Source organism: Ixodes scapularis, unplaced genomic scaffold (genome assembly GCF_016920785.2).
Source record: "Ixodes scapularis isolate PalLabHiFi unplaced genomic scaffold, ASM1692078v2 PGA_scaffold1__304_contigs__length_218370807, whole genome shotgun sequence".
NCBI lineage: Eukaryota > Metazoa > Arthropoda > Arachnida > Ixodida > Ixodidae > Ixodes > Ixodes scapularis.
This window is the reverse complement of record NW_024609846.1, coordinates 158564798-158590791: the sequence shown is the minus strand read 5'-3', so window position 1 is coordinate 158590791 and position 25994 is coordinate 158564798. Positions and strand designations below refer to the sequence as shown.

The 25994-nt window shown below is 43.9% G+C and overlaps 1 protein-coding gene and 1 long non-coding RNA gene across 4 annotated transcripts in view; both read left to right on the top strand.

The window, feature by feature from the left end:
* The window catches only part of LOC120848601, a 396114-nt gene that overhangs the window by 173407 nt on the left and 196713 nt on the right, over positions 1-25994 (top strand). The window lies entirely within an intron of this gene.
* LOC115332524 (vacuolar protein sorting-associated protein 13D) overlaps positions 1661-25994 on the top strand; it is a 192001-nt gene continuing 167667 nt past the window's right edge. For 2 of the 3 annotated variants that reach the window (XM_029994936.4, XM_029994930.4), the window contains exons 1-12: positions 1695-1827; positions 2331-2435; positions 2516-2593; positions 3665-3777; positions 7834-7911; positions 8041-8145; positions 11258-11374; positions 11857-11979; positions 15303-15497; positions 18276-18376; positions 19053-19224; positions 24713-24802. In XM_029994936.4, the coding sequence (XP_029850796.2) occupies positions 2339-2435; positions 2516-2593; positions 3665-3777; positions 7834-7911; positions 8041-8145; positions 11258-11374; positions 11857-11979; positions 15303-15497; positions 18276-18376; positions 19053-19224; positions 24713-24802 (1269 nt within the window). In that variant the 5' untranslated portion in view covers positions 1695-1827; positions 2331-2338. Of the gene's footprint in view, positions 1828-2330; positions 2436-2515; positions 2594-3664; positions 3778-7833; positions 7912-8040; positions 8146-11257; positions 11375-11856; positions 11980-15302; positions 15498-18275; positions 18377-19052; positions 19225-24712; positions 24803-25994 lie in introns of all 3 variants that reach the window. The other variant, XM_029994924.4, reaches the window with a different exon arrangement.

Here is a 25994-nt window from a genome sequence, read left to right as displayed (position 1 = left end):
TTTTTCACACAAGTGCTCGACTTTTGCTTTCTTAAAACGATTTGTATGTGCGAATGTGCCTATCGATTGCAGGATAACTTTACACGCATACGCAATGTTGAATATTAGTAAAATGCAAGTGGGTGGGGACTTCGCTTCGTGCAGCGCTGCGGGTCAGTAAAGATAAGAGAAAAGAAGTGTGTTATAATTGAGCTTTTCAATGGCACCTCCGAGTTTTACCTCGCGTACACAGGCGTATTAAGAAAACAGTAATTGGCAAAAAGTAATATTTCTTCTATGGACGCAAGAAACAAACAAACTTCCTGATCAACAACATAATGTAAAGGCGCCAGCTCGATGTATGCATACTTATTGGTTGCTACAGCTTGTTGATTCGTACATAAGCAAGATACCCGAGCTTCGCAGCGTCGAGATTCCCAGCACTGGCTCGTCCAGATACCTCGAAACGCTAACAGAAAGGCTCAAGTACAAAAATAGAACAAGCATGTGTTAAGACAAGCTATATACGTCTCGGGCTTGTGCTAAAGCTTCGAGGTCTGGCCATTTAAGTTAGTCTATAGACCACAAATGACGCTCTCGGGACCAGAAAACATGAGATAACGGCCGTTTATAGTCCAGGCTCTGTGCGTGATCTCTTGTCGACCGAAACCGAAACCATGCCACTCTCCTCCCTGGCCAACTAGTTCCCAGAGTGCAACGCGCGCCGTGTTGCATGCAGGGCTTTATGGAAGTAGTTAATTCACGAGGATACAATTATTATACTCCTGAAATACCGGGTGTTCGTGAGAAATCCGAACCCGGCTTTTCGCACCGCAAAAATAGACATTGCGGGGGACTCAAACTCCGTCTAAACGTAAGCCCAGCCGTTCGAGCATAATGCCAAAGTTTCAGCACAAATTGTTATCTTATTTAAAAGTTATAAGCGATTTTCTGAAAATTTTAATGAAAAAATGGCGGCCGATGGAGCTCTCGACAAAAACCGAAAACGGGCAAAAATAAACCCCATTTTCCCATAAAAAAAAAAAAAAAAATATATATATATATATATATATATAACTTTAGAATAAGGTAATCGGTAGTGATGAAACTTTGGCATCTTGCTCGAACTCGGCTGGGGCTACGTTCTGACGAAGTTTGAGCTCTCTGCGATGTCTGGTTTATTTTTGCGGTGCGAAAAGCCGGGTTCGGATATCTCACAAACACCTGGTATTTAAGTACTTAGTATTTATTAATTCTTCGCATTACCGTTTTTTAATGGAGCGTTACTAACACACCCTATCGATGCTAAGTTGCTAAAGATTTTTAATTTTAACACGCAATATAATAAATATTAGTATGTGCGTCGTTACTCTGCGATGGGCGCGCTTCTCAAATCGAAACCGAAATTGCTCACTATTACGCGTGGGTAATGGCTGTCCAGTGTCTACACATCGACCCGAATTAATGCGACGTAGCCAAGGACGTAGCACACACGGCGCATACGTCATGTGCACACTTCTCATTTCCAAGATTTTAATTCAAAACAATTGTCAGTTTCTTTCGGTGGCGTTTTATGCATTATGTTCCGTCGGTTGGTCGGTTTCACTATGGTCGGTTTCGGTTATGCGAGGTCATCCTCAAACCCAGCACTCCTCCAGTTTCGAATGAATGAGAAATTCACGAGTCACTAGGCGTCGCGTCGAGCGGTTTGTTATCATTCTGAGGAGAGGCACTGGGAAGTAATGTTTCACTTAGTCAAAATGATGTTTGAAAATTTAACTTAGCCGGAGCAATGACACCCGGAAAATTCTTAAGAGAGTCCTGAGAGCTGCAAGGCAGCGTACTAAGGTGAGAGAGTCCAACGAGAGTTCCGCTTTCTGTGTAAATGACTGTATGGACGAAGTGCACTCGTAAATGCTCGCGGCTCACATGGCCGATCGAGGAACATGAAAACAGTACACTGGGTCAATGAGGCCAGTAAAGACTGCAGATGGCATTCTTCAAAGATTTCGGCTCGAATTACTGTGGTCTAAACCTAGGGCTGTAGTGGGATTGAGTGAATGTAAGGCGGTGCAGTGCGCACTGGCCATCCGTGACTTAGAATGATGAAATCCACTTACGAAGGCCGACGAACGCCCGCTGTTATGTCACCTCTACGAGTGCGGCGGTCAGTTGAACGTTTAAAACGTTACATTTTCTTTCAAATTCGCTCACTATGAGCACGGAAATTGGGGTCGTAACACATATCTGGAAGTTACATCAGTCGTTGAGAAGATATCGGAGTGTTGGAGGGGAGCTTTCAACATTTGTGGGAGTTTGAAGCTAAGCTTGACGTTATGGTACCTCCACAGGACCGATTATGTTGGAAGGTTTAGCAGCCTGGGTTCTCAATACCTACGTCGGAGGCTACGTGGAAAACCTCAACACACATCAACTGTCGATAGGTTTGCTGCGAGGTAAGCTGTTCTGCTTACATTTCGTTTGTTGCTTATGTAGCACAATTGACCACGTGTGCATTTTATATAATTTTCTTTAGGTGAAGTCGAGCTAGAAAATTTGCCTTTGAAGAAAGATGCATTCCGGCAGTTGTTACTTCCGTTGGAAATCAAAGCAGGTAAGACGAACAGATCACCTTTATTAGCCGGTGACATTAGTGAAAGGGCTGTGAATGGGGTTCCGTTCAGATGGAACCATAGTCACCACTACAGTTCCGTCCAGGCAAAATCGATAGTCACTGCTGAATTGCCGGCAGTTTCTGACTATGTGTGTATCACTGGAGAGCTTGTTAAACCACCTCCCCGCCTGCGTTAACGCTGCTTCGCGGCGACAGTCTGCGGCTGCTCATTACAGAAATATCAACCCACTTTGTCCCCCTGTACATGCCGCTTCGCAATGGCCCGCCGGTGGCCAAAGCCCCAGAAAGGGAGTCCCATACCATTTAGTTTAGTGACGTTTCGTCCACAACATTTGCTTTTTTCAGTGATAATTGTAAAAAAAACAAAAATGTCTAAATATCAACAAATATTTCGCAAAAAAAAAAAACAACTTCCGCTCTGTGTGAAGCAGAAATCTTTCCACTGAGCTACGCTACAGCTACAGTGCCATCCCTACTGCACCTGGTACCTTCCCATCTGGACGGAACTCTGCTAGGCCTGCAATCGTTCCGTCTAGAAGGAACTCCACTGCATGATATTGTTCCGTCTGGACGGAACTCTACACTTCCTAGTAAAGGTCCTTCATTAAGATAGTTCCTTCCACAACGCTATCTTAGTATTCATGCAATCTAGATCTAAGATGTGCACAAGGAGCCGGCTCGAATGCTCAGGCAAAGCGATGGCCCTGTGGATCCCCAGTTCACGGGTTCAACTCTTGGCTGAGGTGCCCTCAGTCTGATGGAGGCTTGTTGCGGAGAAGACAAGCAACCAAGATTTCGGTTCGAACTCAACAAATCCTCAAGTGGTCGAAATGAATCCATAGTTCCCCACTGGTGCGTTCCAGGTGCTTTTCGTTGGTTTGGCATGCAAAACCCCCAAATTTAATTTAGATCTGAACAATGTGCAACTACAAATTTCGTTGGTTGTCATAAAAAGTTTAATTTTGTATGCTATTCAGGAGACAGTTTGGCTCCCTGTTGCATTGTTTGTTTTTATTTAAACGTTACTCCTGCCTTATAAAAAAAATGCAGGCTTCATTGGAAAGCTGAGCCTGAAGATCCCAGTAACAAGGCTGCGCAGTGAGCCATGGTTGATTACCATCGAGCAGCTGTATATTGTGGTGGGACCGGTGTCTTTGAACGAGGTAACTATAGAGCCCAGATGTCGTCATTGTTGACTCTCTCATTGTGCGGTCTGGGCGACTTATAACCTGGCTTTGTTCCTCAAATTAAAGGGGGCATATTAGCCTGCAAGATAAACTTTTGCATCCAGGGATTGTTTTTTTTTTTTTTTTTTGCTACTTCTAAGGGTCCTTTCTGTGTGAAATAGAATAATTTCACATTATATAGTGATTTCAATGTGATCATAACATGTGCAGGAAACACTGTCTAAATTAGTTCTGTACCCCCTGTAGCCCCCTCCCTAGGCAACCATTTTTGGCAACTTCTGGTTTTCTCTGGTCTGGAGACCTCGTTGCCAAAACAATATCCGGTTTCGGAATGAATGCTCTCCTGTTCAAAGGATTTTTATCCATCTGTCAGATTGTTTTTGGTGTTGCTGTGCATAAGTAAATTGTGCTAAAATGCCCTGTACCGTGCATATGGCTACATCATGCAAGCAGCTACTAAAAAAATCTCGAAAGTCATTTTGTTTTGTTTTTTTGTATGATGAACCTCGCCATCGTGGTCGTAGCACGTGGACGGCAGCGCGAACTTGTCTTGCTGTTGAAACATAGCTGTGAAAATGAGGCATAGCGGGGCGTAAAGTGTGAAAAATGTGTAAATGAGCATTTCATTGACGAAATGGGACGCCTAGTCTGGCGGGCCAAGGTTTTTTTTATTAGCGTGTCCAAGGTATTTACTTCTCTAACATTTGAAGTTATCAATAAAGGACAGAGTTTTTATTTCTAATTGAATTTATTAATGCAGGAAAATGTACACTTTGTAACAATAGGCAATTGTAAAATGTAACAAAAAAATATACTGTCTGAAAGTAACACACTGCAGCAGTGCCCAGAAGGTATGGGGTCAGACTGGTCAGTGTTCCACAAGAATCCATACTTCCTACATCTTGCCATCTTTTGTCCTGCAGTTACGTGTTCTATGAGCATTAGCACGCTTGACGCGCTTCTTGGCTGGTGCGCCTAAATTCACACAGCAGTATGTTTGATGACGTTGCATTGAGATATTGCCAGGGCGTCCGTGCTTCGTATGCTGCATGCTAAGCTAACGCTTGAATTGGTTGTCGTGTTTCACACTGAGCATGTATAAAGGCCCATTCCAGTAGCGCTCGCCTATGTCTTGATAACTTAAGTCCAGCTCATGTTGAGTTATGACCGCAAGTCATCAGGCCATTCCTGCTTGGTATGAGGTGCGGCACTTAATTCAAGGAGCAGCCTTGGACGCAGCATGAAAAGCATGCATGTCCCCGCAACACGCGTTCGTACCGTAGTTGAGTGCAACTGCGTGAATGGGTTTTTACAGCGAAGCTGTTTATTGCTAGGGTTCCATGGATTATTCATGTGCAGTGACTTAAAAGTCTGAGGACACCTGAACACTTCTTATGAGTTGCGAATGCGGAAGCATGAATGTCATTCTTCCGCTCCCTTAGTTCGTCTCCGGCGTAGTGGCGTGGACGGCCACGTTTTCCTGGCCGACGGTTGAGCGCGTGCTCTCGTGAAGTGGCCGCACCGCGCTGAGCTCGGCTATGCACCTTCCCTGGAGCTTGCCGAAGCGGGCTCTGCCACCAGGCCCGCATCGCTCCTACCGGCGGCCGCTGCGTGTGCTGCGGCACCATAGGGAGGGCTTCTCTGGTGGCTTTTTTTGGAACTACGCCGCACGAGAGTCAATGGGAGTCTCGTTCCTTGATGATCATAATCCGTTAGAAATCAGCTTCACTTTGCTCCATTGGGAAAGGGGATTTTAGGTGCCGTTTGTCCAACGTTTGGCGGGGTTTCGGAGCTGATGTTATTGGTTCGCTCCATGGGACAGTTAATGCTTTCAGATTAAAACTCTATGCTCGCACCGCTGCACGTGCACGCCTTCCCCATATCAAAGATTCAAAGTAAGTAACCAAAATAAAGCGTTTACGAACGCATGTGCAAGATGCCTTTTGTTTTAGGCTCTTGCTTTAGAACAGTTACTGCTGCAGACGCCGGCACGTGTGGCGCGTGGAACACCATTCCCTGCATTCCCCTTGATGCTTGGGTAATTTAGCAGTAGATTCAGAAGATTACAGTTATTAATAGGCACCATTTTCAAGATCAGTAGACTGTCGGGTAGATAATAAAGGTTTCTCAAAGATTTGCCGCTGTGCGACCCGCGTCGGCCATGTTTACGCTCGCACCGCCCTCTCTTTGTCGTCGTTCCAAGCTGCTTGCGTGCCTAGTTTCCTTTCGCTCTCCTGGGGTGGCGGTCCCTTCACGCTTGTCTAGTTTCTTTCGGCTCCTTGGGGCGGGTCTGTGTCATGCGCTAAACAGCTTTCCTGGTCATCCAACTTCACGGGGTGGAATGGCTCATGATATTTACTCGTGGTCGTATCCAGACGCAATTCCTCACAACATGCTACGTTGTCTTGGGCCAGTTCACTTACGGATACAAATGTCGCTCCTCATAAACATTCCTGAATCTGTTGGGTTGAACGGACCAAACGGGTTGATGTGTGTCGACAAATAAATTTTTTCTCTTAACGAGCTATAATGTTCAGGGGTCGTCAACTACAATAATATGCACTCGTCGTTATGCGAGGCCCATAAGAAAACGCTCGACAGCTGGAAGCCGAAAGTGGATATGGAAACAAGAAGCTGCCATGTTGTTTGTTGTTGTTAACCTTGTAAAGGGGTGTAGAAAGAATTTCGACACTGTTCTTGACACTAAGCCCATACTCTATGTCTCAGATTGTATGCCTAGTTCACACGCATATGTGGATTTCAAATTGTTAAAAAATTTCATGGCGTCTTCTATAATGGCAATCTTTGTTAATGCATGTTTTGATATGAAAATAAATATTCACTATGCTTTTTATTATGTTATGTGTAGGGTTCCGCGTTTTCGGTTTCTATTTTTCCGAAATTCGGCGTACTTTTTTCGGTGTTTATTTGAAAAACGAATTTTCGGTTTTTTTCGGCGTATATTTATGCCCACAAAAGTTTATCGGCTTTTTTCTGTGAATATAAAATAAACACCAACCGACCCTGGATCAGATTATCCTTCTAGCTCTGATATTTGTGATCACTCAAAGAATAACGGCACCGATACACTGAAGAATAAATGGACACTTTATTTGGCAAATGCGTGCAACTGTAAAAGAAACAAGAAAAAAACAAAAAAAACACAAAAAACTCAGAAGTACATACAAGTCAGATACAAAGCCTATGCTAAAAAACAACAACATGGAACTTCACCTTCTGTGCATCAGGATTATGTGATCTTCTTATAGTGCACACACGTGTACCTTAGCTTTTCCAGGTTCTCCTCGTTGATCCGGACTCTTGTTTCCTGTTAATATGAACCTGAGCTTTGAAAATGCTCACTCAACGCTAACACTGGCCACTGGCAGGCTGATGAGATGAAGCACTGCCTGAGCCCAAATCGCCCAATCAACCAATTGTGACCGCCAAAAGAGACATGCTGCGACGTTTTGAAGCGCAACACAATATGCAGAGCTTCCACGAAGTCAGTCTTCCTTACAACGAGTTCGAAAACACGCTCGTACATGGCGAAGTCATTACGCATTTCAGGCTTCACGTTCCGATCGATGATGCGCACATTAAACCAAAACGTCGTGATGGCATAAGTGTATCCTATACATTCGGACACGTTTCGATAGACGCTGTCGTTCCACTTTTTTTTGCCACGGCTCTGCGGTACGACTGGAAGGTCAAAGTGACCTTTTCCGGTTAAAACTGAATTTTAGAAAATGAATTCGATGTACTTTTATCGGTTTAAACCGAAAATTACGAACGTAAAAACTGACCTTTTTCGGTTAAAACCGAATTTCCAAAAATGGATTCGGCGTACTTTTATCGGTTTTTATCGGTTTAAACCGAAAACTCCGAACCCTAGTTATGTGGTAACTTTTTATCTTTATGAGACACTTGTCTTTCAGGCAGAGAGCATGGCCACTATAATAATGACAAGTTACAGTTTTTTTCATTTGAATTGACATTAACATAATCTTTTTGTTGTTAATCTTCACCAAGTATGATGAAGAACGTGAAGACCAGGTGCTCCAAAATGCCAAGCTTTCCAAGCTGGATGCCATGGAGGCCAAGTGGAAGGTGAGTGGCATAATACTGTTTCTACTTAGGCAGCCCTTTTCATGGCTAGAGTCTTCATCAGTTTTACATCAAATGTTTAATATGCTTTTTGGGGATGCATATCTAAAGTCTCGCACAATTTATTTTCAGGCCAGCAATGAGTCCAAGCAGGAACCGTCCTACTATGCTTACTCATACGCCGCCTGGTTGACATGTGGCACCTCCGTGATGTCGAACATCATCAAAAACCTACAGGCAAATGGAACATTTCATTTCATCTAGATTTCTATCAAACTCGACTATTCAGTGCTCTTGACTGAAAAAATATGGTAGTACACAGCAGCTTTAAACAAAAGTCCGAGGACACCCAAGCACTTTTTATGAGTTGTGAATGCGAAAGCATGAATCTTGTTCTTCTGCTCCCTTCGTTCGTCTGCGGCGTAGTGGCGTGGAGAGCCATGTTTCGCCGGCCGACAGCCGAGCGCGCGCTCTCGTGAAGTGGCTGCGCCGTGCTGAGCTTGGCCGTGCACCCTCTCGGGAGTTTGCCAGGGTGGGCTCTGCGGGCAGGCCCGCTTCGCCGCACCTTTACCGGGGATCGGGCCGCTGCATGCACTGCCCTGCCATGGAGAGGGCTTCTCTAATGCAGTGATGGAAGTGCTGCTCCATTTGCACCAAATTGCGCCATCAATGAATGTCTGCTACATATTGTGCCAAAGCGCCATTTCTGCTAAGAATTGCGCCACGCCTGCACCGAGGCGGGCTCGAACGAAGCAAAGAAGATAAAAATATTTTATTATTGGTCGATTTTAATATTTAGAGGAGCAGAGGGAAGTAAAAATGGTACAAATATGGATTCACTGAGTCTAACCACCGTATCGACCAACACACTGTTTACAAACAAGCAGATATTTGCCCACACTTGGTGTGGGCATTGCATGTGCGCAGAAACGAGACTTGCTTGAGGAGAAGCACCTGCGCATGCGCAGTGCCGACAGCAGCGCCGCTGCAATGGCGTGACGTCAGAATGTTGAGTTGGTCTATAGTTTTGTTTCAGCTTAGGTCAGAGCAGAGTCGAAGGCTTAAAAACACAATTAGTCATGAACAAACCTAGTAAAAGCGCAAGTCTAGGGGAGTTTGCAGCACTTGATTGGTCTAACCAATGAAAGAACACGTACGGATAGATGAAGAATGCCACAATGTCACACTTTTGATGCTGCTTGATTGGTGATGTTGACTCATAGCGTCGCCTGCGCTTCGACTCAAGATGAAACAAAGTGTAGAGATTGCTCTTCAACCACGCTGGCCTCGTCATCGTCTGAATTTGCAGACGATGTCGGCAGCTCAAAGTCGCGCGAGAAATTTGCAAATTAGTGGGAGGGCGGCTACTGTCATAAAACTGAACTAGGCCCTTTTAATCCTGGTGAGATCACTCGATTATTACGTCTGCCACATGCCTCCATATCGTGGCTACAATGCGCCGCGGTACTTGTGCCGCTCGCATCAACCCTCACTATCCTACACCAGCGTGTGCGCGTCGAGCTTCGCCGCTTTACACCGGAGCACTAGGAGCAGCGGCTGACATGAGGGAGTGCGTGGGTTAGCGCGATTTGCTCGGAAATTGTACTCGGCACTATTATAGGTCGACCTTCCTTGGTCTTGGACGTAGGTTGACCTCTAAACTTTCATAACAGCTGTGTCAAGAAAGGAGAAAAAATGGGAGTCTCTATTTGAATAAATACGGTTGCCGAGGTAGTTCCCGTGCAGCAGTCAATCGAAAGGGCTGCAGCGAACTTTGACTCAACTCTGGTTCGACGCTGCTAAAGCTCAGTATCACTTTTAAAGCACAAGTGTAGGTTCTCGTAGTATTTGTGGGTAGTTGGTTTTGCAGTTTATGGCATTAGAACCTTGAGTTCTGTGTTCATAAAACTTGGGGAGATGTTTTTTGATTCAAGAATTTTTTAGCGGATATGCCGATTTTTTGCTGTCATATTACAGGAATTATGTTTACAGGCTAAACTAACAACTGAGCGTAAAAGGGGGACGGAGAGAGAGAGGTTTTAGCTCAGCTAAAGTGTTGCACTGTGCTTCATTTGTCAACTAGTTTTAACAGCTATTGTAAATGGAACTTACTCCGACCTCAGTCATATTTCTAAAAAGAAGGCTGTCTGTTCCTTTTGTGTCCAGTCTATTCTAACTACAAAATATAATAATATGCTTCAGTATTAAGGAGGAACCCTCAGTCATTATCAAAGATGAACTCATTTAGCTATGTGATCACATTTTAATTTTCATGTGACATGGTAACAGATGTTGCCATCTGCTCCTAAAGCGTCAGTGGCTGCTCCAAACCAATATTTTGCCTGCTACAAAAGCTACTAAAAAATGTCAGATGCCACTTCCATCACTGCTGGTGGCATTTTTTGGAACTACACCGCACGAGAGCCAATGGGAGCCTTGCTCCTTGATGACGCGCCAGCCAATAGGAGCCTATCCATCAGATTTCTGCTACAGACGACATTGAGACAAGGGAAGGGCCCATTTAACGCCGCTTCAAAGCTGATGATGTCGGTTTGCTCCATGGGACAGTTAACGCTTTCGCATTAAAAAAGGCTCGAGGTACATCTAAGCACTTCTTATGAGCTGTGTATGCAAAAGCATGCACGTCATTCTTCCGCTCCCTTGTTTCATGTGTGGCGTATTTGCGTCGACGGCAGAGTGAGCCCTCTCCTCGCTGCTCTGACCTTGGATTCTTTGTGTTACTGGCGCGCTGATGGACATTCAACGCCATGGGGTGGCGGTCGTTGAAACTGACGCGCAGCGGTCAATGGGAGCCTTGTTCCTTGAAACTACGACGCGCGCCAGCCAATGGGACCGAAGCCGAAATCCATCAGCTTCCCTCTGCACCTTTGGGATCGGGGAAACTAGTTACCGCTGTCTAGGTTTTTCATATGTTTTCATAGCTGGGAGCTGGCTTCACTTGGAGAAAGGATTTAAGGTGCCGTTTGGCGCGGCTTCAAAGAGTATGACGTCAGCTCACTCCATGGGACAGTCTCGCATTAAAGTCAGCTCCACTCGGAATACAAGCATGTATGGACAGTAAAGTGACCAAACTAGCTTCTTTCTTTGGTAATGTTCCTATTCCTGAAGTTAGAAAAGAGTAATGGACCTTTTTGCAGCAAGCCTCTGCATGCATCCCCCCTTTCCCCGACCTTGCTTTCTGCTGTCGCCATTTTTAGGAGGGCACCCGATAATGTGCCATTGTTGATGTAACATAGTAGGTTCATCTGATTGCCTTATTTAATGAACCTCAAATGTAACATTTTTCTGCTTTAATTTTTCACATATTACTTTTGTTTTTTTCTTGCAGTTCAAGATCAAAGATGTGCACCTCAGGTATGAGGATGACTTCACGGATGCGCAGAATCCCTTCGCATGTGGAATCACAATCCAAGCCTTGTCTTCCCAAGGTGCTTCTGGAAAGGAAGTAAGTTGCAAATTTTTATTGAACATTCTCAAATCTGAGTTGCTGTTTACGGCTTTGAAGAAAGAGCTTTTGGTGCAAGTCACTGTAGTGTTGGTGCATTTGCGAATCTGCTTAACCGCTCCCCCATATAATGAGCTCAAGCTCGCATACTACAGGAGGTTATCTTTTGTTTCTGTAAATGCTTGCGCATAATTTTGTCACTTGTTTACAGTATTTGGATTAATAAGCAGATAAATCAATAATAAGCCTGAAAGTTTGAAATTTTTCTTCCGCATAGTTGATGTGTATGCATATTTTGGATATTGTAATTGATGGCATAGTGTAAGGGCTTGATATTTTTCAATCAAGATATCACTTTTTGGATAATGTACTTGGGAGGTGCACCTTAATATTAGGATTGACCTGGATAAAATCACATTGTGACAGATTATGAGGTTGATGCATGGAGTTTGATGTCTGGTTGCGTGAAATTTCCTGACCAGCACGACGCACCCCAAGAGGCGGCAGAAGAAATTGCCCACCAGTCGCTGCAGCTCAATGGGTGTGCCGTCTACTGGGACACTGATGTCACCATGCTCGGGGGCTTGGACATCATGGCAATGGCTGTAAGTTTACATTTCGGATATTTTTTATCTTTTTTTAAGAGATGTCAGGAATGTTTTTGGTAAACCTAATATTTTGGCAGCAAGTTTAGTTTTTTACAAAAGCTTATTTTGGGCAAAATGCTTGGTTCCAGTTTTTTTTGTTCCAATTTTTGGCTTCATTTTGGTTTGTCTACAACCTGGGTTCCTGAATGTACAGACCTTTTCATTGTAATAGTTGCCTCACCGGCGGATAGAGGGCGCTGACGCACTTGGCGCCATTAGGTTGCTTCAATTTGGTTGGTTTCGGTTTCAACATGAACTCGGCTATGTTGCTGTTTTACATTGTTTTTGCTTAATTTTGTGATACGATTATTATTATTTTTTTTTTTGTAGCACACAACCAATGAAACAATGGTATTCAACCACTCTGAGGACTACAAGGTGTATTTTATTTTAGCCTAAACTGCGGGCTTTTTGACCAACTCCTTTGGCGTATCTGATTATGGTCGGTTGCGAAACGCCTAACTGATGTACAGGGAAGAGTACTATCGTCTGCGGCCGTGCCCGATGACACCAGTTTCTAGAAAAACAAACTAATGAAGAGACTAACACGTGAGTGTAAAGAAGCATATTGACAGTTTGATTAGCAATGTGCTGAATCGGCCAGAACAGATGAACTCGCGAGTTTACTACTCACTCTTTGGTTTTCGGGGCACCTAACATATAGTGAACTTCGCAGACTAAAAAACGTATTGTGTCGGGACGCAGATAATTAATATAACCAAGCAGTACCATCTCGGCCTTTTTTTTAACTCAGTACTTGACTATGTTTTGACCGGCCGTGTAGGAAATTTCTTAATTATCGACCCTTCTAAAGTAATCATAAGCAGCATTTCGCGATATTGGCCTTAGGAAATAAATTATTTTTATATGAACATTTGCTTACTCAAGATATAAGTGACAGTCCCGTCAAATGAAATCTGGCATTTGCGTTCCATAAAATTGGCCACATAAAATTAAAGGGCGCAAGAGGAGGAATACCTCGGAAAGTTTGGCTGAATTCTAGCGCTGGGCACCACTTCACGGACCTGTGTGAACAAATATTTATTTGTTTGAACAGATTTGCTCTGTGAATTTCGGCGTCGCCAGCCACCAAAAGTAAACCTCTATTCGCCATCGACAATCCTGGACACAGGTCATTGCTAAGCAGACGGCTCTTTTTTTTTTTTTTTTCGGCGTCAATTATTGCGCACTTCAGATACAGGCAAAGAATAAAACAACGTATGCAAAAAAAAACAAAAAGACAGAGCAAGTATTGTTATTATTGCGCAAGCGCCGAACCCAAACCGCGTTTTGGATTTGCAAATAGAAAAGACGTTATTTCTTTGTGCACGCTATTCTAAAACTCGCTACTGTTAAGTGTCTGTGGTAGTTTCTTACGCGGGAAGACTCAACCTTTGTGCTAAGATTAATTAAGTAAATGGCCCTGGTTATCCAAACATAATCAATCAATCACTTAAATGACTGTCGAAATGGGAGCGAGCGCGGTATACAATTTTTTTAAGCTTCATAAATAAACCGACCAACCAAATGTTTACGTCACAAAAAAAAAAAAGATTGAGAACCTCAAACACAACCATGTTGAATTAACCTGAGACTGGGATAGAGAAGAAACATCAAAACGTAGAAGGGACAGAAAATAGACAGGACGACGTCTTAAGAGTTGAGACGTCGTCATGTCTATTTTCTGTCCTTTCTACGTTTTGATGTTTCTTCTCTACCCCAGTCTCAGGTTAATTCAACATGGTTAATATTCACCAGCTCGCCTGCACCCTTACGATTTTTTCTATGCTCAAACACAAGAATGTGTGATATTATTAACAAACAAATCGCCTGATGTTGACGTACCATTACTTTCAGCCTCAGAAGAGATACAAATTAAACGTTCGTTGTCTATCGCCTCCGCGAGTTTCCTCACATAATTAAAATAATCTGTTTTCGATTTATTTTTAATACAAAGAACTCTTCTTTCAGGAAATACAGATAGGCTCCTTGCGCTTACTATTCTTGACGCCTTCCGATCCTAAATGCGCGATATTAATATAAGCGCTTCTTACTGAAAATGTTCCATCACTATTAGTAAACAAACCTCGGTTTCATAAGGACCTTTGAACCCTCGTGATGTCTTAGTCTTCGAGTAGTTTCCGAAGTAAGACAAGATAGCGCGGTGAAACGTGACGAAAAACACGAATACAACGCATCCGCCAAGGCATGGAGGGGAGAGCAGAGCAGCAAGTTGAAGCAACCTAATGGCTGCCGCGTCACGTGATTCCAAGATGGCAGCGCCCATGCGGAGGAGGATGAAAAGGTCTGTTCAATTCAGGGTCGATAGATTGGGCTGGCAGAAACATCTATAGTATTCAGGGCAGGGGCAAATTTAGAGGGGGGGTCCGGATGTCCTGACCCCCCTCTTGATTTCTGCTTGTGTAAATTTTAGGGCGTAAAACGAAGGAGAGGGGGAGGGGGTTCCTAAACATATGGTATGCTGACCAACACCTGACCCCCCCCTCAGGAAATTCCTGCATCCGCCCCTGGTTCAGGGTATGTCGGAAAACCACTGAAGGCAACTGACTTCCACTTGATATAAAGTTTGTATCTGAAGTAGGGACACTTGAGTCCTCTGTATTGAATAGGTAGGGACAACCACACCTTTTCGCTGTTTACTTTCCTCTTTTTTTTCCAGCACCAACGAATTCAGCCTGCCCCTTTCTCAACATGAATGCATCTCCTGCTATGGATGCCTAGTTTTCTGCCAGCAATTTTTTTATTTTCATTACCTCCAATCTCTGTCATAGCTTTTTAGGAGAGCTCTTATTTTATGCATTTCAAGTGAAGGTAATTACGAAACGCATAGGGGCTGTTTTTTTATTTTCAATTGACCATTCTTCGGCGTTTTGTTCAAGCTCGGTACATGCACCCCTGTCGGCCACCTTGTCCGTTGGCGCCATCATGATGGCAAAAGGGGCAGAGCCGGGGGGGAGACTACCACACACTCTAAACCACAGTACACGATTTGTGGTTCAAGTCCATTCGCCACTTTTCACTAGAGGGGCTTGTCGATGACTGGCGGTATGTTCGTGGACGGGAGAGTTACGAGCAAACCTGAACTACCCGACCGCCGAATGCGACGGGGGTTGAAAGTCTTTCGCTCCCTTCTAGTAGTAGGGCTTTGGTGATGCCTTCTCCTTCCTGGCTCAACTACGGTCGGTTTACCGGTGTACGAAAGAGAGCAGCAAAGAAATGCTGACACAACATTTCTCAGCACTGTTTTTGGCTGGTTCTAGGATGCCATGAAGAAGCAGCAGACCCACGGGATGACAACGACCAAGCTGCTGCGTCCGCACTCGTACCTGCTGGCCACCACCAGCGCCCAGGCCCAGATCTCGAGGAACTGCTCCGCCCAGCCCCTCAGGTCGCGCTCCAAGCCCCGGCTCGTCTGCGACCTCCAGCTGGACAAGTTCTCCATCACTCTCAACGAGGTGGGCAACTTTCTTTGTGACGCTGTGTTGCTTGCAACGCATCCCGGACTGGTGTGTTTATTGCTTCCCAAATGCAGTCGCTGACTGATGTTTCGGAAGCCGATGATTTGGACCTGTTTGATATTTCGGACCTAAAGGAGGAACCGTGACCTACCCGATAGAAATAGTGCATACTATTCATGACCGATGTTTCGGACAGCTCGAAGTTTGAAAGTTCGATTTTTCAGACTAAATCGTCTCGAGCAATCAGTGGGAAACACCGCCGAGAAGCCGCCATCTTAGATTCTATGTTTGCTGCACAGCTCCCGAGAAACGAGTACCGTGTTTTTCGGCTTGGGTAAATAAACTAAGCATTGCAGAAAGCTCGAACTTCATGAGAATGTGGCAGTAGCGGTTGGGATAGAACGCGAAAGTTTGAAAACATGACGTTGCCTGGATCAAAAGATTATTGAGGAAAATCTCGAAGAGCTGACGTCCAGCTAAGTCTAATATCGTCAAAACAAGAAATGACACTGTGGTAGCCTGTAGTATCCTATCGGTGGAAAAAAACAACAACTTGTCAGCAAGAAAAAAAAACAAGTGGCGATTTTTATCACGTTTTTTTAACCAACTTTCACGGTTTCGTGTTTTGACCACCAGGTGCTGTGCTTATCTGATTTGCTCTGGAAGGTTGGAGAGTGAACCTGCCGCCACAACTTTCTGTTCTAGCCGCTTGGTGCCGTCAATTTTGCTGGAGTCTCCAATATCCTGTCTTGCTGAGAAGTTTTTTTTTCTTCACTGAAATAGATGCCAGATGCTCACACAGTGTTATTTCTTGTTTTAACGATATGAGGCTTAGGTGAATGTCGGCATGTAGAGAAATTTTGTTTTTCTCAATTATATTTTGATCAAGGTAACATCATGTTCTCAAACTTTTTCATTCTGTCCCAATCTCCAGCGTCACATTCTCACGGTGTTAGAGCTTTTTGCTGTGCAGAGTTTATTTACCCGGGCTGAAAAACACAGCTCTCGTTTCTCGGAAACTCCCTGAATTATAAATACAATGTACTTTCAAAGTAAAGTACAATTACTTTTTAACACAATCTTTGATAATGTCTTTTCATTTCCCTATAGTAGAGTAACCCTTTTTTTTTTTGATAAATTGATACACATTGTTTTAGGGGAAATGGGGGTTCATCAGTTATTTTCTTCACTCACAAACTATTTAACACAAACAACTTATAAGTAGGGTTTCGCGTTTTCGGATAAATCTGAAAAACTCCAAAAAAAACACCCGCCGGAAAAATTTGGGTCAATTTGGATTTATCCTATAAACTCCGAATTTGGATGTGCCAGTTTCCCCCCCCTCACACACACACAAAAGTATTTTACAATTAATGGTTTGATCAGCGCAATGGTCCTGGGAAAATGCCATCACACTTATCTTTCAAATTTCGGTCAGGACAACAGGTCATTGTACTTTCGGGTTACGACAAAAGTCACTGTTTATGTTTCCGGTTTGGGTCATACTATTTGTGCTTTAGAGGAAGGAGAGGATGTGTTTTTGTAACAGTGAAAGCTATGGACCGTAGGATTGCATAAAGTGGTAAAGAGGGACAGTTGAAACTTCTCTATTATATCCTTCACCACTCTAGCTCATGCGGTAGGTTGATGGAGTAGTATTGAATGAATACAAGCTTCCCAGTGATTACCTCCAGGAGTTTATTGATTTAAAGGTATCGAAATTTATTGAAGTAACATTTGCATGCAACTTTTGTCGTATGACGAATTAGTACATATTGCCAGTAGTAATGGCATCAATGTCAAATCCAACTGCAGAAAATATTAATTGATGCAATCACTTTTTTTTTTTTGTCTAGTATACGTTTACACACGAATAATATTTATTTATTTTTAATAAGAAACACTGTGAAATTAAAGTCCAAGTTTTGGAGAATTGGGAATCAAACAAAAATTAACTCCAATAAAATCCAAATTTTCGACAAAAAAATAAACTTAGACAAACACCCTCCGAATTTGATTAAAAATAAACTCAGAAAACACGGAATCCAACTTATAAGGCACCTTTTTGCTGACAGAGCATCATTTTGTCATACAAATTTATCAAGACCAAAGCTAGAAAATGTACCGTTAGGTCTGGAGTTGTAGTTTCTTGGAAAGTACCAGAAAATATATCTTGAGTAAAATACAAGTACATATTCAGACAATGTACTTCAAATAAAGTACTAGTTTTCTAAACCTACTTGAAATAGTATAAGTTCAGTGTACTTAAAGTACTTCCCAACACTGCTCTTAATAGGAAATATGGCATGTTCACTTTATATTTCTGATCATTTGTCCCACTTTAATGACAGAAGAGAATTCAAGTCTACTTTGCATCAGCACTAATGAGCTTGAGAATACTTCTTTTCATTTATGGACCCAGATTTGTTGACAGCATAACATATGCTGCCGAATGTTATGCATGCTGCTTTTAGGTTACATTTCCAATTCTAAAAATGCTGTTGCCTTAGATTTTGTGTCAAATGGGTTGTCATTATTTTTTCCAGTTAATTTAGACAATTTAAAACACAAGTACTATTTTGTTTTTGTGGTGTACTTGTGGATATAATGTATGTCAAGCTTATACGGTGTATTGCTTAAGTTTAGATATATGTACACTGCTTTTAGTATGCTCCAATGTTTTGTGTCTTGCTCTTGTGTTCTGCAGTGAATAGTATGTCCGCATATGAAGCATTGCTGGGAATAAGCGTCTGGCCGTTGTTTCATTTATTTTAGGAACAATACCGGCAGATGGTGTTCAGCCTGAGGGAGCTTGAGCGGATAGACCTGTCATGGAAATACAGGAGGTGGAGACCAACTGTTTCCGTTCAAGGAAAGTGAGTGCACTGGCTTGCCTCCATTGTTTGGCACAATTGGAACAATCTGTTCTGCCACTTTTCTAGATCATGTGCCACCTCTAGCTTATCATAGGTAGTTTTTTTTCTTTTGCTGTCTCATTTTTTTGGTACTATGTCTTTATTTAAATATAAAAACAGAATTTTTTTTTTGCTCTGCCTTTTGTGCTATGACAATAATTAAAAAATAGGTGTTGATTTTAGAAACCTTTCTTGGGTCTGTCACAATGTTTGCGGCACCAAATAAGACTCAACTGCTCTTGTGTGCTTTTTCAATGTCCTCCACTCTTCCTACTTGTTGCTATTTTTCGTAGTGACTTTCATACATAAATTCGAGGTTATGTAATGTGACCTGGATATGTTACATACTTGTTTTAATGTTTCAGCATGTCCAGTCCTCTGAAGCTTTACTAGCCTCTTTTTAAAGCAACATAAGCAGATGAACCTGCAAGGGAAAGGTGCCGTGTAGCCTGGCACAGTTTGATACAGGCTTTGCGCAATCTTTAGGCTCAATTCAAGGAAGTGTACAGAAAAGAGTTCTTCAGCAAAGTTTCTATCAAGCAAAATTATCTCTTCACTCTCCTTTTGGCTCTACAGACAAGACAGCCATATATAGTTTTGCAGCATTTAACGTTCTGCATTTCTTCAATATATACAGCGCAAGGGAATGGTGGAGGTTTGCGATGCAAGCTCATGTGAGTCACATCACCAAGTGCCACAGCCAGGCCACGTGGGATTTTGCGTGCCTCAGGGCGAAACAGGTCAAGACGTACGTCGACATCTACTACAGCCATCTCACAAAGCCCGAGACGCTCGGCACGGAGAAACAGGTGAGGATCATCTCGAGCCACCGACCGGGCTTTGAATCTGTGTTGCTTCGGGTGCCTACTATAGCCAGGGGCAACTTTCTTTGGCAGAGTAGTCCCTTTATACTTGTACCCTTTATACCGCCCTTTATACTTGTACCCTGAGTCCCGTTCATACAGTGAAAGCAATGGCTGCCCGTATGCTCACACATCCCAGGTACCAATCAGAGCCATAGAGGAGTCTTTCACTTCTAAAATAAACCTTTTGCGAAAATCCGCAATGTCCTCTACAGGGGATGCCTGTACCTTGCCCTTGTACCGTCTACCATGTGACACAAAAAAGAGTGAGAGATTGGAGAGGGTAGCACACTTGATCGCTTTTCCTCCTTCACCTCTGTCCTCCTTCACCTCTGTCGTCCGCTACGACCGGTTCTGTGCACAGAGCAACACTGTTAGTGTGGGGACAACATCGGTGCTTTTTTACATATTAGTTTCAAGGGGTATTGGTGGGCCCAAAAATTTACTGCTTAGGTTAATACTCCAAATTAGCACTTTTTACTGCGCAAGTAGATTTTCGACATCCCTACGATTCTAAGAAACAGACGGCAAAAATTGTCGGTCGCTTGTCTGCACTAACGGCATTGCACTGCATATCTACCGTTCTTGTCTCTCCTTTGGGCACCGCAGACGGCGCTGCACGTTTTGCAACACGTCTATTCGACAGAAAATTGCCGACTATTGTACACGTGCAAATATTTAAAACTTTAAAATATTTATTCGAATTTTGGTGAATTCTGAACACTCCATCTGATTGCTCTACCTATATGAAAATTGAGGATCCAGAACAGTTTTATTTTTAGAGTTAGTAATTACGAGGTACAGTCATGAACAGTGTGGATCTCCATGACTTGTGGGAAGTGGAGGGATTGCCTCTGTGCATATGCATATAGGGTCGACTACATTTTGTGTGTGGAAGGGCGGGGGGGGGGGGGGGTACTGAATTTTACAAGTTTTCCCTCCCTTGGCTATCTTCATGTTTCATACTGTAACATTGTTTACATGCAAATCCCCATTACGAAGGGCCATTTTTAATGAGAAAAACTTGTATCTAAACCAAGTTAAAATTTTGCATTGTAGGAAAAGTTTGTATTGCAGCATATAGAATCGAAGCTGAGGTAACAGTAACGGGCTTAGAATTTGTACTCTGCAAGATTTTGATGAACTTAATTTAGATTCATACCTGTTAAAAAGGTACCTGTTGAAGAGGTACCTGCTGAAGAAAGAAGCTGCTTCTCCCCTATAAACCCCCCCTGAAGAAGATGCCAAGCTGGCACCGAAACGTTGGGACCCTACCTTTTTTTAGAGATTGGTTGGCGTTTGCCCATTATTAATAATGTTAAATTATTAATAATGCCCATTATTAATAATAACCTTTGGTATGGGCGGCTTTGTCGTGGTCACGTTGAAGCCGTGGCCTGTTGCCAAAACAACAGTCTTGATTGCAGAGAGTTCCCTAGAGGAGAGGTTTGCAACTAACCTGGCAGTGTCGGCTCCGTGTCTTGATTCACATATTAATTTTCAGCGTCAAGAGCTTCTCCTTCTGAGAATCGTGTTGTTTTGTGCAGAAGTGGAAGCAATGTCTTCAATGAAAGACTGAAGGGTTGGAGAGATATCTGGGATAGGGTGTTCAAGCTGCCAACGAATGAAGAACAAGTCTAGTTCTTTCTTCTTGAGGGTTGCTTAACACTTTTGAATACGGGCTTTAACCAGATGGTGCTCTGCCTGGTCGAGGATTTTGTGACCTTCACATGTATGGACGAGGCGCTTGAGAAGAAGGCTCTGTGGGCTACGTGCGCATCTCGACAGGCTTTTGTAAAATCGAGGAGAGTCCTGAACGTAGCGATACTGCATGCAAGGATGATGCCTAGGACGACCTCAGGACCGACATCTAGGACGACCTCAAGGACGACGTCTAGGACGACCTTAAGGATGACTTCTAGGACAACCTCTCGGACGACCTCAAGGATGACTTCTAGGACGACACGTAGTGAAATTCAGCCTTTTCACTCTGGTGAAAACCAGAGTGCTATGCATAAGTGCCCTCACAGTTTTCCCCCCACTTTGGTGAAAACCAGAGTGGAAAGGCTGGAAAGGTTGCCGCCATCTATGATTGACGGCGGCAACCAGACAACCGGCATGCTTGCTGCCGTCGCTCATAGATGGCGGCAGCTGTCCAGAGTTTTGTGTCGACATTTCTTTGGGGGGGACACGATACTGGAGAAACTAGCCCTTAACAGCTCTGCTGTAAAAGGACGTCACGACACAAGTTCAGACAAATTTGAACAAACTCCTGGCATAAATTTTCATGAAACATCCAGAATCAAAGAACCTTTATCTACGGCTCGTATGCCGAAATGGCTCTGCTTCTGGTTTCTTTGGACTCTCTAAGGCCCATAAGCCAAATGTTCCCCTCTGGCCTATCGTACACTTTACAACGTCACTGCTTCGGTCACTATCCAACTACCTTTATGGTACCCTTTCCCCTCTTGTCGGAAGAACGACAACCAACGTGTGAAACGCCAATCATTTCGTGGAGCTCGTTTCGGAACTCAAGGTCACCACCGGGGACAGTTTAGTGTCATTCAATGTAATTTCACTGTTCACAAGCGTTCCAGTGCCCCTGGCAGTAGCCACTGCCAGAAACACTCTCGAAAAGGAGAAAGACGTGAACGAAAGAACCTGCCTTAGCGTGGATGAAATATGCTGCCTCCTTGAATTCTGCCTTCACAGCACCTACTTCAGCTTCCAAGGAGAGTTCTTCAGCCAGACCAACGGAACCGCAATAGGTGCTTCTATTTCAGTTACTACGGCAAACCTGACGATGAAAGCAATCGAACGAAGGGCGCTGCAGTCATTCTCAGCTAGCCCCAATGTGTTTCTACACTACGTCGATGATTACTTTTGTGTCCTAAAAACATCAGAGCTAGACAAGTTTCTAACACACCTAAGCTTCATTGAGCCGGCCATCCAGTTTACATTAGAATGTGAGAAACACGGCACCTTGCTGTTTCTTGACATGCTTGTCAAGCAAGTAGGTGAAGACATGAAGTTTATTGTATACAGGAAGCCAACCCACTCTAGACGTTACCTTTGGTTTGACTCATACCACCCTATTAGTCACAAGGCGTCAGTGGTTGCGACCCTGCTGTCCAAAGCTCAGAATATCTGTTCCTTAGAGAAAGATGAAAGTGAAGAACAGGCTGTCATTGCCGACCTCGGAAAGAATGGCTACACCAACAGCTTCATCAGCCATGTTGCCCGTCGTCTTGGTCGTAGTTTTGAGCAACCACAGACTACCGTATTTACTCGCATATTGGTCGATACGTCGTATAGGTCGACCCCCTAACTTCGGGACCCCCGAAAAAAAAAAAAAAGTTGGAACGGCGTATAGGTTGACCCCCGCAAGCTCTGAGCCGCCGTTACGCGGTGCCTGGCACCGCGTGACTAATCGGCCACTCGAACGCCCGCAGTATCGCCGATGTGTTACGCGAACATATCAAGCACGGAAGCAATGATCGTACAGGGCTAAAAGAAATGTTTATTTTGCACTTTCGCAATCACTCATCGGACGACGATGCGCATGAATCACTGTCCTCTTTGTCACTGTCCTCGTATACGGCGTCGTCCTCGGTGCCATCCATGGCATTTGAAAGACCGCACTTCTTGAAAGATCTTGCGACAAGCGCGTCTTGAAGATTGTACCAGGCGGCCGCGACCCATGATGCAACCTCGGCGAGGGATGCCCGCTTAACTCGGCCCGTTGGAGTGAGTGGGTTGTCGGTCTTCCCCATCCACTCCGTGTACAGCTTTCGCACACGGTCTTTAAACTGACGCACTTTTCTGCAACGTCGAACTCCCGTGCAGCCACGCAGTTGTTTGACGCTTCCGCACGTAAAATCACTTTTTTCTTGAAAGCTGCCGAGAACGGTCGCCGACGTTCGGGAGGCATTGCGTGACTGGCTCCAAGCGTGGGGATCATGTGACTGGGTAGTCATCGTCTTTTCATCTTCTGTTTGCCGTGGGGCCGCTTTAATGTTCCCGGTAGGGGGCGCTGCAAGCACCGCGCTAGTAAAGTCCCTAGATAAGACCTTCCTACAAGTAGCGACATTCTTTGAAGCGCCGACTGCGTGACGGTGCAGGTTTTAGGAAGCGAATGGCGGCGCACAGCAGAGGTTTGAACTGAATGCCGCCATTCGCTTCCAGTGGAATCTGCTTTGTCATATGTATGGGTTGTCGTTACTTGTATAAGAAGTATCAAGGGACTTTACGCGCTAGAAGAAAGAGTGATAGTACAGGCGAGCTGTCGCTGAGTCAGCTGAGTGCCGACGCGCGCGATGAGAACGGACCGGGATTCGCGTATTGGTCGACCCCCCAGTTTTGATGAGGCGATTTTTGAAAAACAGGTCGACCTATACGCGAGTAAATATGGTAGTATGCAGTCCTGCCCTAGCATCCGTATCTGTGTACCTTATTAAAAAGGACCTAGCGAAACTCTGGCCCGTACGCTGGCCAAAGGAGGTATTCAGGTGGCTCACAAACCTGTTTCGACACTTAGGTGCCTAATGCCTCGTCCGAAAGACCATCCACCACCAAGAGAGAAAGCACAAGGCGTTGTGTATCAAATTACCTGTGCTGAGTGTTCCTCCTCATACGTCAACGAAACGAAAAATTTCAAGAAAAGGGTCCGCCGAATGATTTACGCAAATTTGACCGAGAGCGTAGCGCTGTTGTGGAACACTGCGACGACAATGACCACCACATCGACTTTAAAAATACCCGAATCCTGGATGTAGAAACTAACTGGCGCCAACAACTCTTAATTGAATCGTGGCGCATACAGACCACACCAGGAAATATTATCCGATCCACCGTCACCTTGCCCTCGGCATACGTCAGTGGACTACGACACTTGGAAGAAACACCAAAGAAACAGGCCCCTAATATAGAGGAAAACAAAGATGCTGATCCTCGTTTGTAAATAACCAACTCTGAAGAAAACGAAGGTACTGCACCTGGTTTGAAGACCAACCGCCATAAAAAAAATGAAGATACTGCTCTACATTCACCGCAGAAGGAAAGAAAGAAGCAGCTTCTCTTTTAAATAGCCCCGCTGAGGAAGGTGCCGAGCCAGCATCGAAACAGTGGAACCCTACCTTCTTTTAGGGATTGGTTGGCGTTTGCCCTTTATTTATATTATCCGAGTTTGAATTATCGCAAGCTTACTAGCTTCTTCAAGAAAATTACCGTTTAGGGTGGTGTGACTTATAAACTGGAAAATATGGTAATTTTAAGGCAGTAAAGAAGGCAACATTGCACTTGCTGACAATAGCTCCTCATGGTTTCTTACTTATGCTGAAACCACAGTTTGTTGAAGCTTGTTTCTAAAATATTAATGAAGAGCTTGGCAGTTTGTAAGCTGCTTGTTGGTGAACCCACATTTTGTTCATTCCAGAAAGAAAAGAACTTCTTGGAGCAGCAGCTTGAGTTTGAAACTCTGCTCTCTCTAAGGGAGCTTGTCATCCAGAAAGTACGCAGGGAACAGGTAATTGACCTTTACGCTTAAACAGTAAAACAACTGTCCCATATTTTTTTTTTTTTGTGGCTTTGCTAAACTTAAAAAATGAATTGTTTTCTAGGTTATACACTTGTAAAGTTTGATTTTCAACAGCTGTCGAGCTTTCCCTAGGAGAAGTTCAAAGTGCCAGCAGAGCAAAGCAGATACTTCATTTCCTGTTCAGGAGTGCAGACTTAATTTAAAAGGAACTTTGGTCATAAGACGACCTACATTGTTAAATATTTTTGTTTCCTAGGTTAGAATAAATTTTTATTAAAGTGTCCCATTAAATTATTTGAATTCTTTTGTCTTATTTGTTGTTTGCCGCTTTTCCTTAGCGTGAGCTTGTCTTGCACATATAGTTTGAACGTCTTGAAAACCTGAGACCGAGGAACAAAAAGGCTTGAGGTACACCTAAGCACTTCTTATGACTTGTGAATGCGAAAGCATGCAAGTCGCTCGTCCGCTTCCTTATTTCATCTGCTGCATACTTTTCGTCGCCGGTCAGCGTGCGCGCTCTTCTCGGCGCACTTACCTTGGACGCTCTGTGTTAACGGCGCACTGACGGACACGCAACGCCATGGGGTGAGCGGTTGTTGAAACTGATGCGCAGCGGCCAATGGGAGCATCGTTTTAGCGTGCCAGCCAATGGGACCGAGGCCAAAATCCATAGCTGGGAGCTGGCTTCACTTGGAGAAAGGATGGTGCCGTTTGGCGCAGCTCGCTCCTTAGGACAGTTGATACTTTTGCGTTAAAACGGGGAATGAAACATAGACAGGTCCCAAACTCAGCTGAGTTTTACACCAGCTGAGCTGAGAATGATTTTACACCTAGAAAAAAATTGGGTGTTTAAACTCAATTTTTGTTCCTCGGTCTTGGGCTTTTAAGCTGTTGAAAGTTCACAAGCTCGCCTGCATGTTCTCGATTATTTCTAGATATTAGTTTAAGTTGCCCAACATTGAGCAGGAGCGGGCATCTCATAGTATATATCACAAAACTTACAATAGATTTTACAAAAAGTCTATAAGTGTGCAGGCACACTGATGGAAGTTAGTCATGTGGTAAAACTACCCGAATCCGGGATAAAGGAATTAGAAACATGTTTCGTTAATCCAAATTGTTGTCGTAGACTTTCAATTCGTTGTAGGCTTTGCTGTTTGTGTTGGCTTTCAGTTGGCAC